This window comes from Temnothorax americanus, unplaced genomic scaffold (genome assembly GCF_048541705.1).
Source record: "Temnothorax americanus isolate GAGA-0224 unplaced genomic scaffold, ASM4854170v1 Scaffold9, whole genome shotgun sequence".
Lineage (NCBI taxonomy): Eukaryota > Metazoa > Arthropoda > Insecta > Hymenoptera > Formicidae > Temnothorax > Temnothorax americanus.
The window spans coordinates 1,828,763-1,843,364 of record NW_027509812.1 but is presented as its reverse complement, the minus strand read 5'-3'; the positions used below and the strand labels follow the sequence as shown (position 1 = coordinate 1,843,364).

General features: G+C 34.4%; 1 protein-coding gene across 4 annotated transcripts; it reads left to right on the top strand.

The window, feature by feature from the left end:
- Positions 1 to 196: 196 nt before the first annotated feature.
- LOC143908184 (cGMP-dependent protein kinase, isozyme 1) lies at positions 197 to 14,189 on the top strand. Of its 4 annotated transcripts, none has more exons than XM_077425604.1 (13): positions 197 to 722; positions 8,880 to 9,046; positions 9,558 to 9,850; positions 10,263 to 10,405; positions 10,557 to 10,694; positions 10,902 to 11,080; positions 11,172 to 11,413; positions 11,785 to 12,108; positions 12,457 to 12,688; positions 12,834 to 12,940; positions 13,038 to 13,277; positions 13,364 to 13,430; positions 13,589 to 14,189. In XM_077425604.1, the coding sequence occupies exons 2-13, from the start codon at positions 8,924 to 8,926 to the stop codon at positions 13,682 to 13,684; spliced, it is 2,184 nt and encodes a 727-aa protein (XP_077281730.1). In that variant the 5' UTR covers positions 197 to 722; positions 8,880 to 8,923; the 3' UTR covers positions 13,685 to 14,189. The 4 variants fall into 4 exon arrangements, with proteins under 4 accessions (XP_077281730.1, XP_077281729.1, XP_077281732.1 ...); XM_077425603.1 differs by lacking the exon at positions 197 to 722 and adding an exon at positions 2,574 to 2,955; XM_077425606.1 differs by lacking the exon at positions 197 to 722 and adding an exon at positions 2,577 to 2,955 and having other exon boundaries at positions 8,880 to 9,031.
- The last annotated feature ends 413 nt before the right edge of the window (positions 14,190 to 14,602 follow it).

Here is a 14,602-nt window from a genome sequence, read left to right as displayed (position 1 = left end):
GACGCCCGGTATATCGCAGAATAAGAGTGCTAAACGATAATAATTACCAATATCCCCACGTCGTCGACTGTACCACCGCAGAAAAGGTGAGCGTGTTTTTCTGTTAGTGGCACCGAGGCCGGCCTGTCGATAGCACCGGAGTTGTTTCGCTTATCAGTACTTTTCGGCTTCGATCGGATGGGATCAACGCCGATAAGCCTGACACGCGTGGAATTCGATATAAAAAGAAGCTAAATAGACGATTCATTGACACAATTGTCTCATGTATCATCGCGTGAAAGAGTTATATATACTTTCACCGGCGCGCGGATGTGACTAATAAATTAATTAAAGACAGTGAATTTTTTACCTTCTCGAAATTTGTAACAAAAGAATTATTTAAGCGCATTGTATATAATTCACAACGGCGGGCGATACAGCAATAATTATTGGTGAAACTTCAGTCTAACAATGAATCTGGATTTTCGATAATCAAAAGCCGCGTGACGTGATCGAACAATCAAGTATTTAACTTAAGTGACAGTTGAAATCCAACAATCAGTGACAAACGATCGTGCGATTATAAATAATTCGACGTAGAGAAGTTACAAGAATGTAGCTGTGAACGCATCTTAAGGATAGTGCCATTTTCCTAAAGTAAAATTTTACACTTCATTGTACATTGGCGCAAAATCACACGGATAATTGGCGGGGCCCAGGAACGGCATCGTAAAGTTTGAGAGGCGAGTATTTCTGGCAAATTAACACATGCGTTATTAGCAGATTGGACACAAGGCAGAATATTAACAATTTTTGCATCTTGACGTACAGATTTATATAAAGGTGTCTGTAAAGCCTTTTACACACTTTAAAGACTTTATTAATAATTTCTATTCCGACAACGTGTAGACATATCAAGAGATTTAACAATCTCCTAAAATTAATTTATATAAAAACTAGAAGAGAAATCAGCTTTCTTGTACGCAAATATTTTGTTAATTGGTTTTATCTTCTATCTTCCAATTAGCCAATGTTATATAAGTATTTCAAGATACACAAGAGATTGACAGCAATATTTCTCACTATAACTTTTATTATGTGGCAAAAAAACAAAGTTTTTAGATTCACAAAATCAACAAAATTAAAATCTAAAATTATCAAAGAAATAATACAACGTAAGTATGATATAACGACTTATTTTTTAACTCATTAGCTATTTTAAAGAACCTTAGATAAAATTAAGCTAAGTTGTGATGCTTTTTCAAACAACGAACGTTTAAGTTCTCGGGAAAAGGGCTATCCCCTTTGTTTATCTAATGTTGCTATCTGATTGTTAGTAAAAAAAAAGGCGGATGATAAAAAAGAAGAGGGATTGCCCGGATTGCTAATCTCGATGAATCAAAACGGATAGATAATGAGTGAAAACGTAATCATTTAAATAAATAGATTACACTTAAAAAATCGAATTTATAAGTGGATAAATTTTAATTACTACAAGAAAAATATATTAAAGCACTAAAATAAGTAAAACTGATTGCCGTAGTATTAAAAAAAAAAACAAGTGGTGAACATGATAAAAGCCCGTGATAAGAGACTATCGTTACGCAGATAAGAATGAAGAAAACGTAAAGGCAAATGAGATCAAAAGAAAATTCTATTAGTTTGTTAACTTAGGTAATCGTCGATAAATTTAAAGAGTCTCTTTCTGAGGTTGCTAAGTCAACAATAGATCTATAATTTCTATAAAACGAATGAATGTTTCTTACAATTAATTGTAATACTTAATAATCATAACTTCAAACACCTATTTAATTGCTTTGTCAATGTCATTTAATTACCGTCGCTGACACATAGATACTAAAATTTCGCGAAGGAACGTCGTCGGATCGGATGTCTGAACTCTTGGAGTTCAGTTTCCTGATGTATATTGAAAATTTTAGACACACATGTATAATTTTCGTTCACTATAATGTGAGAATGCAAGCTGAAGACATTGCTGAATCAGCATGATAACATACAGACAGATATTACTATTAATATTCAAGGAACGTTTATTATCTCACGCTTAAACATTTTACTTTAACCTTGGAAATGAACTTCTGCATGTTTATAATATGCGAAATATACATATAATTAGTACATGTAAAATTAGCATTTTAATCTTTGAATTACAATGCTAGCTCAATATTATTTCCAATTTGAACGAGACATTATTCCATCTAATAAATAATATCGTTTACAAAAAGAATATACAAAAAATATATTTTTTCGTTAAGCTTGAGAGAGAGAGAGAGAGAGAGAGAGAGAGAGAAAATTATCCGTTTTTTGTACAATAAAATTTTATGTAGTAAAACCTAATAATTATCATGGCATGCGCTGATGTGATCTGTGGCAAATATATTTTCAATAATTCACAAGATTTGCTTATTTTCGAGAAATAAAAATAAGAAAATAATAAATTAGTTATAAAAGCAAAACTTTTGACCGTTACTTGTGGCTCGTACATACGTAACGAAGTAAGCAGAAATTAAATTAATATTGTTGCCCGGCGGAAAAAATACAAAATTTTTCCTGTTACAATTGTTTGTACGAGCGCTCGACAAGGAGCACGAAGTCGGTTTTATTAATGGAAAAAGAATAGACTCATTAGATAAGATGCTCGCGCGCCACATATACCTGCCTGTTGACACTGCTCGTCGCCGCTCTGTTATCGGCTAGATAAGATTTCTGCGTCTTTGTCGTACTTGAGGCATCAGTCGAACGCGCGAATTCGTGCGGTGCACCTCCGTGCGGTCGTACTAAAAAAAAAAAAAAAAAAAAAAAAAAAAAAAAGATTTATGTCTTTTCGCTCCGAGATCAAGCGAGCGGAAAACGCATAAATCTTCCTTAATATCACGTTTCTTCGTCCTTCAAGGGCCTACCAGCGCAGGATTGTCAATCTACCTCTTGAAAGATTTCCCTACGTCAACCTGAAGGGTGAGTCTCGAAAGGCGGTCTGAGCGTCCCTAATTGTGTTTTCGAATTCGCTCTGTCGAGAGGACAAAGCGATGATAAATATTTGATTCCCCTCACGCACATTTTTATCCGCGCGATCGATTATCTAATCAATCCACGGAAACGTCGATTCGTGTCCCTGATACCGTTCTAAATCAATTTCAAGATCGACTTGCATTCCGAGACCGATAAACCAAAGAAGTCTACCAAGAGATAAGTTTCCGTAATTTCATCAATGCTGCAATGAGAACATAAATACTCTGATGTTAATAAATAATACTCGATTTGTATACAATTATTCCGTACCTAAATTTAACGCTTTTGAATAAAAATATAAATTTGCGGCCAATTAATATTAAAATTTTAATATTAAATATTGTACTATTTTTCACGTATTTTCCAAAGACCATTATGCAGTGGAAAAATTTAGTTTTCTTAAAACAGATAGTGAATGTTAATTACATTTTTAGCTTTTATTGCCACATTTACGCGTCCCCTATTTGGTTTTATCTCTATAATAACTTGTGAAAACTTGAAGAAGGGCAAGCGGTGATCGACGAGTCGAAAGTAATGACTAAATAAAGCCACAAAAGCCTATATTCGTCACAAAGCAAACGTCATACGCATACGTAACACGCACGTGTGGCGTCAAGAAAGTTAATTACTGCCGCATACATATATGCGGGCATGGATGAAGTTAATTAACCTCGGCAACGATTGTCGATACAGTTGATTAAACGCGCCAGTAATAAAGAGGCGCCTATATGTAACTGACGTTACCAAACAATATTGCCTTAATTGTCCGCGACTTAAAATGTATACGCAGACCTCTTCGCAAATATACCGATAAAATGTCGCGGGCAATGCTCATTCGTTCGCTACCTTAACACACACAGCACGTGTTATCGTCGCGTTTACGTTATAAAATGTTTGCAAAACATAAAAATATCATCACGTGAAGTAACGAAGATTAAAACTAGAAGTCCATAATTAGCACACATACATGAGGAGATCTCTCATGAGAAGATTTTTTCCATGAGAAGAGTTCAAAGATTGTACATTAAAGGGGCGCTTTCAAGATTTTCTGTAAATTCCAATTATTAACCGAATCATTATCTTCCGCGAATATTACAGTATTAAATTCGTAATGTCAAATTAAGTCATATTTTTAACCATTCCTATATAAGTCGCCACTGCTCCTACTCAATGCCGTTAATTTAACTTAACTAACAGAGTTAAAATAATACTGTTTTGTGTTAAAATAATAAATTTCGACACACATGGTGGTTAAAAATAACAAAATGTTATTTAGCTTAAGGTGTTCAAATTTCATCCTTTAACAACGTACGTTCGATTTAAAAATACCAAATAACACGACCAAAATGTTTTAAAATTTAGCAAGACAGGAAATATTATACTTATGTATATCATTTAGCTTTATCAGTTTTCCGTAACAGCGACGACGCGCGTGCATGCACTTAGATATTGCCGGTGTGTTTTCCGTCGGGGAAGTCGACAGCGCTCATTGTGCAACAGATTACAATATTGTTACGTTCCCGTCATTTCCGCGACTCGCGACCTCGCAAATTTTTACATAAACATCAGCTGGACGAAAAGAGACAAAGCGAAAAAAGTGTCGCGTGATGCGCTGCGCTGGCAAGTCATGTCGAGCGCATCGTTGCACACCGAAGTGCGAAGCACAGTTAGTCCCCTCTGAAACCTTAATTTCGAGTCGTTAACGAGGCATGGTCATTTCAACTATGGTCATTTCAGAGACAGGAAATGTCGTTTCGCATTAAGAACGTGGAATTGCGTGTAATCGTCGATCGACTGCCGTTTTAATTCTCGTTTTCCTCGTCCGTGCATTTTTTCCTGCATAAAATATAACGATTCCATACATTATAATGTACAAATTTAAAATACTTATTATATTGATTTTATTATTATATTACGATTATTACGATGCGAAATAAGTAATAATAATTAAATTAATAATAAAAATAATAATAATTAAAGCAAATACCGTATAAATTACATCATTAAACGGCTTTTACATAACCACCAAAATCTAGCACTAAAAAATTATTTAGAGTCAAGACCAGCAATCGATTAAAATTATCCTGAGTCAAAAAAGAACGATATTACTTTTAAACTCAACGCAAAATTTAAATTCTAAGAAAGAAACAATTACTTAGATCGACATTACTTAACTATTTATGGAAACTTATGGAATACATTTACGTACTTAAACTGTAAAGCTATTTTATATGACTGATAATTTAATTAGTCAATTGTGCTCAAATTATTAAATTATTGGAATTAATTAAATTAATTAAATTATTTTATTATACTATAAATTTTTCTTGCTGCGTGCAACGCGTGGGTAGCATTATATTGTTTAAAAGTTTCACTTATAAAACCTGAGGTGCTATTTCAATACGTTTTATGTTTTTCTATTACATGGAAAGTCCGCTCGGATAATGAACAACGATATAGCATCGCTTCGTTAATTATATAGTTATATAATATATTCGTAGCTCGATGCGCGCGATAGGATCTCACAGGCTTGAATTCAATTACTTCACAGCGATGTAATTGCTTGCGAATTGCTTCTGACACAATTTACCTATCGCAGACAGTTTCAAAACATTTCTTTTTTATCATTATAGCATGCTCTGGCGGAAAGAAACGATAAATAATAATGAATTTTCAAGAATCGTTCCGTAGAAAATTATTAATTAATTGATCACACGCAGAGCTTATCGTGGACGCCCAACGAACGTATATTCGGTGGATGAGCTATATTTAGGGTTTTGGCAATCGTTTGCTCTTGTGTTTAATCAAATAGAGCGTTATCATGGCCCCGATATAGTACGTACAACCCGATACGAGCCGACCTTGCATCTGCAATGTATAAGGAGGCCAAGTATCATTTGAGAATTATGCAGAGCTTCAAATTAAGATTGTGTCTCTGCATCAGATAGAATTATAGTAATATTCTAACAATAATGTAATGAAGAATAACTATTCCGAAATCTTATGGAAAGATACGTGACACATAACAATTACGTGGATTATTTGACAACTGATGAACTTAATATAAAGAACTAAATCCATATTTTCCTTGGAAAATTGTAAAGACTTTTTCTTAAAAATAATTGAAAATAAATTTTCTTTATTATAAACGATTGTAAAAGCTAGAAAGGTAGAAAAGCTGAATAAGATTCCAAAAATACAGGAAACGAATATCAAAACTTTCCAGACAATTTTATATTATCAACTCTATCTTTTATTTGGAGTATTATCCGAATGTTTGATGTCAGAAATTCAAAGATTCCGAAAAGAATAGTATTTCTTCCAATGTTGATAGAATAAAAGTTATTTTATAAGTCGCGAAATAGTAATAATTACTAATAACCGAGGTTTTTAAAACGTCGTGAATAATGGGTACGCCTAAAAGATATCACCTCGAGATTCCTGCGTTGTTTGCATATTGGTGATAAAACGGAGTGACACCTCACGGGCCTCGTGAAACAATACCCGAGGGAAGATTAGAAGTGAAAAATAAAATAGATACAGTATCATGTGCACCTTGCGAAAGATTCTAATAAAACCGAATGAATCACTTTGTCACGGCGCGACAAAATCAACAACAACGCGGCCTGAATTATCGAGTGATTTCACAAGATGCATGCCGGCCTTGTCGCGAATCTTCTGTGAAAGAGCACTGCTGAGGAGAACAACGGTTGTGAGCGTCTCAGCTTTTAGTGAAAAATTGAAGATGTTCCTGGTGCACTTGCAACTACTTGGCAGGCAATTTATATCTATTCAATAGAACAAGCGATGTGTAACTTTCATTATAGAACGTTCTTTTAGAGGAGCAAAACATGAATCTTCCGGCAGTAGCTTAAACAATACGTGCATCAATGGCACCGGCCTGTCAAACTGAATTTTCTAGACGTATTTTAATTATGAGAAAATTACGAAAAGAAGGAAACGAAATTATTGTTAAAATTATTATATATTTAGTTTCTAGATAGACGAATAAAAATATCTTCAAGATAAAAAAATCTTTAAAATCTTTTTTATATATAAAATATATGAAATTAATTGATAAATCACCGCAAAGTAATAAAAAGTATTAAATATGCAATGCAAATTGCAAATTCATGATTGCAAGTGACGTTTATTGCGATACTTATAATGCATTTTGGAAGTCAGCATATACCTTTATAGAGCTTCTTTCCAGAAGAATTAGCGTAATCGCGAATTGGAAACCTTAACGAGAAGGAAAAGATGATCGGGCTTGGTAGAGAGTCGAGAATATTCTCATCATCAGCATGTGCTAATGCATTGTGACGTCAAGGTACAATACATCACGTGCACCAAACACCATTAGCATAAGCATGTGACTCGTGTGGAAGCAATCGGCTCACTCTCGCGACGAGACCGAGTCGCATATGAAAAAAGAGCTGCGCGTCGAAAAGTGGAGTAGTTATAGGATGAGCGTAACGCGAACCGAACGAGTCAGAAGGCTCAGCGAAGGAATCGAGTGCCAGTCACGAGTGACTTCCGCGTGAAGCGATATCGAAGAATAATCACCTGTTTAAGGGGTAATATCACCTTGTATTCACTATTATTTTCTGAATTTATTATAAGAAAATGAAAAGATTTATTAATATTCGGGTTTTTACATGTGAAAGTACAAGTCTTAAGGTACATAAAAAAAAATATTTTAGATTTTTAAAAACAAAATGGCAGCTCTCGCAAAACAATCCTTTTTTTTCCTTGCCGTACCGCTACAGGTCGCAATTTTGCACCTATAGAACAAACCAAATATTTTCTGAAAATATAGCCCAAAATCTAGTGAACATCGTAGGATTTTTTCGATAAATTAAAATTTGCCGATTCTATGGCCGATTTTCAAGCGATTTTTTCCAAAAAAAAAAGAAAAAATTCAAATCAACCCCATTTTTTTTAAATTAATTTATCGAAAAAATCCTACGATGTTCACTATAGATTTTAGGCCATATTTTCAGAAAATTTTTGGTTTGTTCTAGGTGCAAAACTGCGACCTGTAGCGGTACGGCAAGGAAAAAAAAGAATTGTTTTGCTACCATTTTGTTTTTAAAAATCAAAAATAATTTTTTTTATGTACCTTAAGACTTGTACTTTTACATGTAAAAACCCGAATATTAATAAATCTTTACATTTTTTTATAATAAATTCAGAAAATAATAGTGAACACAAGGTGATGTATTACCCCTTAAAGCCGCTATGAAGAAAGAAACGTGACACGTGAGTGAGTCATGAGTGATCGAATATAATCACCGAATAACTGTAGCATTACGTGTTCCGCTCAATTACGACCGTCAGCTTAATTAAACAATTCTTCGACGCAAGTGGGAAATAATTATTAGTGAAATATGTTAAATGTATATTCAAATGTGAGACAAAGTTATATGAATCATCCTAGATGCCAAAAACGATTAAATTATTTGCCACTCAATTAATTTGTCAATTTAGCTAATTGCCCCGCGGGAAAATAATTAAATCGCTCAGACTTTGATTTGTGATAAAGTAATGAAGTAATCTTTCTTTAATGTTAAATATTACTGTGTGACATAATTATGGATAAAAATTACGTTGTAAATTAATTAACGTGCTATCGATAGAAACGCAATCATTGATAAAAACAAAAAATATTAAAATATCGCTGAATTGTACTGTACAAAAAAAATAAAATTAAATGTTTTGTACTATATACGAATTTTCAATGTATATATAATTTGCATGTCGTTAATTTTATTTTTACAATGTAAATCTCTGTATCCTTTTTTTTCCTCCAATAAAACAATACAAACTCTGGACGTTTAAAATAAATTGTCACGTGTTTTCTTTTCCAGGCGTCAAAAGAATTTGCTTTGGACATGCATTGGACGAAGATAACATGAGGTTCTCGTGCTTTCCGAGAGCCAATATCCTCGGGCAGAGGGGTAGCATCAATCTCACCCCTCTGCCGGGCTACGAGGACTCTTCCAGCTTCACTATAGGCGTCGTACGTCTTATTAACGTAATTCATAAATGAATTGTTCCTCGTTAAAAGAGACATGATTCCACGCGCTTCAACTTTTTAATTGATTGAAAAATTCCGCTCAAGGTAGTCCTTTCGCAGTACCCAGCCAAGCGACACAGTCCGCCATGAGGCAACCGAAAACAAACACATTGCAACATCCCAACAATTACGATAATACAAAATACGATTCACACGCACGATTCAATCGCATTCAACCATTCACCGATCAAAAAAAATGCAACAACAGTAGTATGCGGTTGGACTCGATTCTAACCTAAATCGAGTCCAACCGCACCACCGCTGTTGACACTTTTTCAATTAGCGAACAATCGTCGCAAAATCACATTTCACATCACTACAACTACTGGGACTGGGAATGCTGCAACATATACGCCTACCCTCAACCACCTCACGACGGACTGCCACCCGACCGAGTGCCGCGAAAGGACCACCTTAAGAGCAAAAAGCTTTTTTTTTCCCCTAATTAAAATATTCCCATTTCCATTAGATACGCCCGTTACCTGGCAACTTGCCTTCGTTGACTGTAAATGTAAACGGCACCGGTCCAACGTCGTCCGCATCGTCGACTTCACTCACGAAAGTCATAGTGTCATCACCGCCATCTGAATCTAAAGCTAATCATGTCAATCACCTCCCATCACATCGAGATCAGTCCGCATTGACAAGTGCGGCTGCTGTGACCAATGGCGAACAACATGTGAATAATCCAAGGGGTGGCGTCATCGGAAGGACACCGACGCCACCCTCGGCGCCGACCCCCGTATACGAGAAAGATGCCAGGTGACCAGAAAATGATAATGAATAGTAATAGAATTTATAGTAATTATAGTAATTAACATTGAAACTAATATGACGGGGCCAGTTGTTCCAACCTGTTGGTAAACCGATAGTTAAAATCATATAATGTGTCTTTGTTTTTTCTTCAAATCAAAGAAGGACAGACGTATAATTTAACTATTAGTTTACCAATAGGTTGGAACAACCGGCCCATAATACAATAATTAACGAAAAATAATATTAAATTAAAGAAATTATTTCTCTTAAATATATATATATTATTAAATTAAAGATCATAATTTTTTAGTTGTATGTTACGTAATTGTTTTCTAATCGGCATATTATAGGTTTCACTTTATTTCAAATCTTTCGGAAAAGTAGAACGCGCGTAACACTATCGTTCTTTTGCTTGTAGGAGTGCGAGGCAAATTAAAAGGGCCATTTTGGAGAACGAATTTCTGGGTAATCTTGAAGAAAATCAAGTGGAAGCACTCGTCTCCGCCATGTATCCCAAACAAATCCCCGCTAATACACTGGTCATCCGAGAGGGCGATATAGGTACGCCTACATATAAACTTTTACGTATTATTATATATAAACATGAGATATTAAAAATATATTATTAACATATATATACAATAGCCTACAGAATAATTATGATAAACATTAATGTAATATAAATTTTTATACGAATATTATTTGTTCGTAGGTTCACACTTGTACGTGTCGGCGGAAGGAGATTTCGACATTTACGAAGGGAACAAATTCCAAAGAAGTTTCGGACCAGGAGTCGCATTCGGAGAGATCGCTCTGTTGTACAATACGAAAAGACTTCGATCTATTAGCGGTAAACGTGAAAAATAATTGAAATCTAAAAATTAAAGAATATTATTAAATTTTTGTAAAACAAGATATGAACAGAAATCAGTAATTTACATTATTACTGAAAAGATTATGATACATATCATGAAAATGTAGAAGATTAGAAATCTTCTTAAGAACTAACAAGAAATTAATTTTGAGCTAATATTTGTCCAATTTCGTGTCATTTCAGTAAAGAAAGCTGGAAAAGTATGGGTGCTCGACAGATCAGTATTTCTAACCATAATGATGAGAACGGCTCAGGAACAACTGGAGGGCAACATCCGCTTCCTCCAACGCGTTTCCGTTCTCCAAAAACTTCCAGAACCTAAGGACCACGTGCTCGCGAAGATATCCGACCTCATAAGAGTAGTAAGTGAGAAAGATATTTTAAAGGATACCGTTCTACTCGTCGCTTAGTTTACAATATAGCTTAAAAGAACGTTTATAACAATGCTTGCAGGAATTTTTCCCGGCTGGAGCGAAAATACTGCGGCAGGGCGAGAAGGGTGAGAAATTTTATATAATCAGCGGCGGCAACGTGCGGATCACCAAAGACACCGAGTACGGAGGCGAGGAGGAACTAGTGGTCCTCGGAAAGGGAGATTATTTCGGCGAATTGGCTCTCTATGATGACGGTGGAGAACGACGTGCCAACGCGATCGCGCTTGCACCTGGTGTCGAATGCTTGACACTGGACAGAACGTGAGTTCGAGTACACAGGTGTCATCTCGTAATTAATAAATCTCTGAGATCAACACATTTATCGTCGAAACTTAAACGAGCTCGAGAACATAAGTCGCGAATGCTATTTTAATTTCTATGGAATATCGATCCGTAAATAATTTAATCCAGGATATCTGTTGTTTATTTAAAACGATAACATTTTACTTTATTTTATTGTTTTACTTTATTTCAAGGTAAATTTAAAACACTTACCCTTCAACATAGATTATTATTACATTTACTATTGCTACAAAAATTATCATTTTATTTTACTTGAGGCTGTTCTTTTCACGTGTTAAATAATTAATAATAAATATAAAACGCAATATTACATAATTCGAAATTTCCAGGTCCTTCCTGAACTATCTGGGCAGTCTGGATGAGATTCGTAACAAGGACTGGTTGGCGGAATACGAGAAGCAAAAGCGTTCGTTAACTCCGAAGAAGTGGACTAACGAGTACGCGAATTTAACCTTGATGGACCTTGAGACGAGGGGAACGTTAGGAGTGGGTGGATTCGGTCGTGTTGAACTGGTCACACTCAGGTCCGATCCAAATAAGAGCTTCGCTCTGAAGAAACTCAAGAAGAAGGTCATGGTCGAGCAGCAACAGCAAGAACACGTGCTGAACGAGAAACACATTATGCAAGCGTGCGATTCTCCTTTCATATGCAAGTAAGCTGTTATTGAGATTTTTAGTATTGTAATGCATATCAAAATTAATTTACAATAACATATTATAATATTAAACTATTATTGCTGGATGTGTGTAAAAGGCAACACACACGTTTCGAATCGATATAAAATAAATATAATATTTTAATTCATTTGTGAAATGTTGTGCCTGTTGCTAAACTGTAAAAGTAATTAGCATCGTAAAATTTGTAATAAAAATATGTTAAACTACTTCTCAGAAGAAATAATTGCCAAATAAATTCTAATCTAGTAACGAGAGGATTTTTAGTACGCATATAGTCTTAATATTAATTAGATTGAACTTAATAAAATTTTGCATTTTTTCAGACTTTATCAAACATACAAGGATAATAAATACGTCTATTTTCTTATGGAAGTATGTCTCGGCGGAGACGTTTGGACGACCCTTCAAAGGAGGCGTTATTTCGACGACGCAACCGCGCAATTTATGGTCGGCTGCGTGGTGGAAGCCCTCGATCATCTTCATTCATTAAACATCGTTTATCGGGATCTCAAACCGGAAAATCTTATGCTCGACACGCGTGGCTACTTGAAGCTGGTGAGACGCTCGATTATTAAATACTTAACGTCCAATTATGAAATTATTTAAATTTCTTTGAAGTATATATACTTAATCATTTAGTTACTCTTGTCACAGAATGAGAGAGAAATCCTACAAGAGAAAAATTATTTTTTTTCTATAGGTGGACTTTGGTTTTAGTAAGAAAATTGGCCCGGCTAAAACGTGGACTTTTGCCGGCACGCCCGAGTATGTCGCACCAGAAATTATCTTGAATAAAGGACACGACAGGTGAGAAATTTAAGCTTGTTCCAACATTTATTATCTAATTGTTATATTACTTGGTTTTTTATATATTTCTTCCACGTTTGTTTCTCCATTTGGCTAGAGCGGTGGATTATTGGGCTCTCGGTATCCTAACGCACGAGCTTCTCGTCGGTAAGCCGCCTTTCCGAGGAGCCGATCATATGACGACTTACAACAAAATCCTGAAGGGTATCGAGATGGTTGGTATACCGAGCATCGTCAACAAAAACGCTAATAATATCATCAAAAAGCTACTTCGTTTGAACGCCTCGGAACGACTGGGCTATCAACGAAACGGGATACAGGACATTCGCGATCACAAGTAAGTCGTTAGAAAACTTTTGTAAAATTTTAAAAACTGCTTCGCGATATATGAAATATAATAATTTATCTTTGTTCTTTTAACAGATGGTTTTCGGGATTTAACTGGCAAGCGCTTCAGAGATTGGCTCTACCGGCTCCAATTGTACCAACGGTATATATTTATCGTAAAATTTAAACTTAATCCACCAAACTTTTACAAAAAACTTTCACTTTTCTTACATTTATACAAAATGCGCCATTTCAATTATTTATCTTTTACACAAAAATTTTATATTTGTATTAAAATCTATTTTATTATCGCATTTTCAGGTACGACATCAACTCGACACACGGAACTTCGAAAGATATCCACCTGACCGCGATATTCCACCAGACGAATTTTCCGGCTGGGACATCGAATTTTGAGAATAAGTTCTCAATATAACGAAACTACACGACGGATATAATAATTGTACGATCTTTATTGCGTTATTAATATAAGAAATGCATTTGTTAACCCGTTTATATTGTTATAGAAATATTAGCTCTTTTATTAATTGTTACCAAAAAAATAATGACAGAGATACTAAAATAATCGTATCGACACAATTTCGAAATGTAAAAATGAATAAGCTGCGTTGTCGATTAAGGTATTTGTTAATAATTAACAGCAAGAAACCTTTCCAGAAAAACTTATATTTTACGTTTCAATTAGTCGTTTTATAAGATTACAGAATATTATCTTTCTAAAATCATTCGTTCGTACAACTCGTCAATTCACATCGTGAAATTAAATTCTGTAACTATTTTAACAAACGAGTAATTCGTAAAAAATAATTAACTAATATAGGAAATTATATTATTTTTTTAAAAACAACTACTCATATTCCGGTGTATCTGAATTGCAGATAAATATACGTATTCTTTTAACTATATTTTATTTTATGTAAAAAAAATCCAATATTTCTACATTTATAGTATAACATAATTCTGTATTACGTTTTTTTCAACTGTAACAAAAACTTCAAGATTTCATTAAAAGTTTTCTCCGTGCAATTTCAAAATTGAAAAAAATTTTAATGTTTTACTTTTCTTTTCTTTAAGAAAAAAATTTAATGGTCACTTAATTTTATTCAAGCCAAATATACGTGTACTATCATTAGAATTGCATTTTTGCAGGTATACTTTATATATATGACGCCGAAATAATTAAAGTAATACTATAAAAGTTAATTAAGTATAGAAAACGTTATTTTCGTTGTTTTTTTAGTCACATATTTTAACATAAAGAATTTTGACAATTATTCCCGCAAAGTTGTGTTAAACGAATTCTTTGATTGGGGA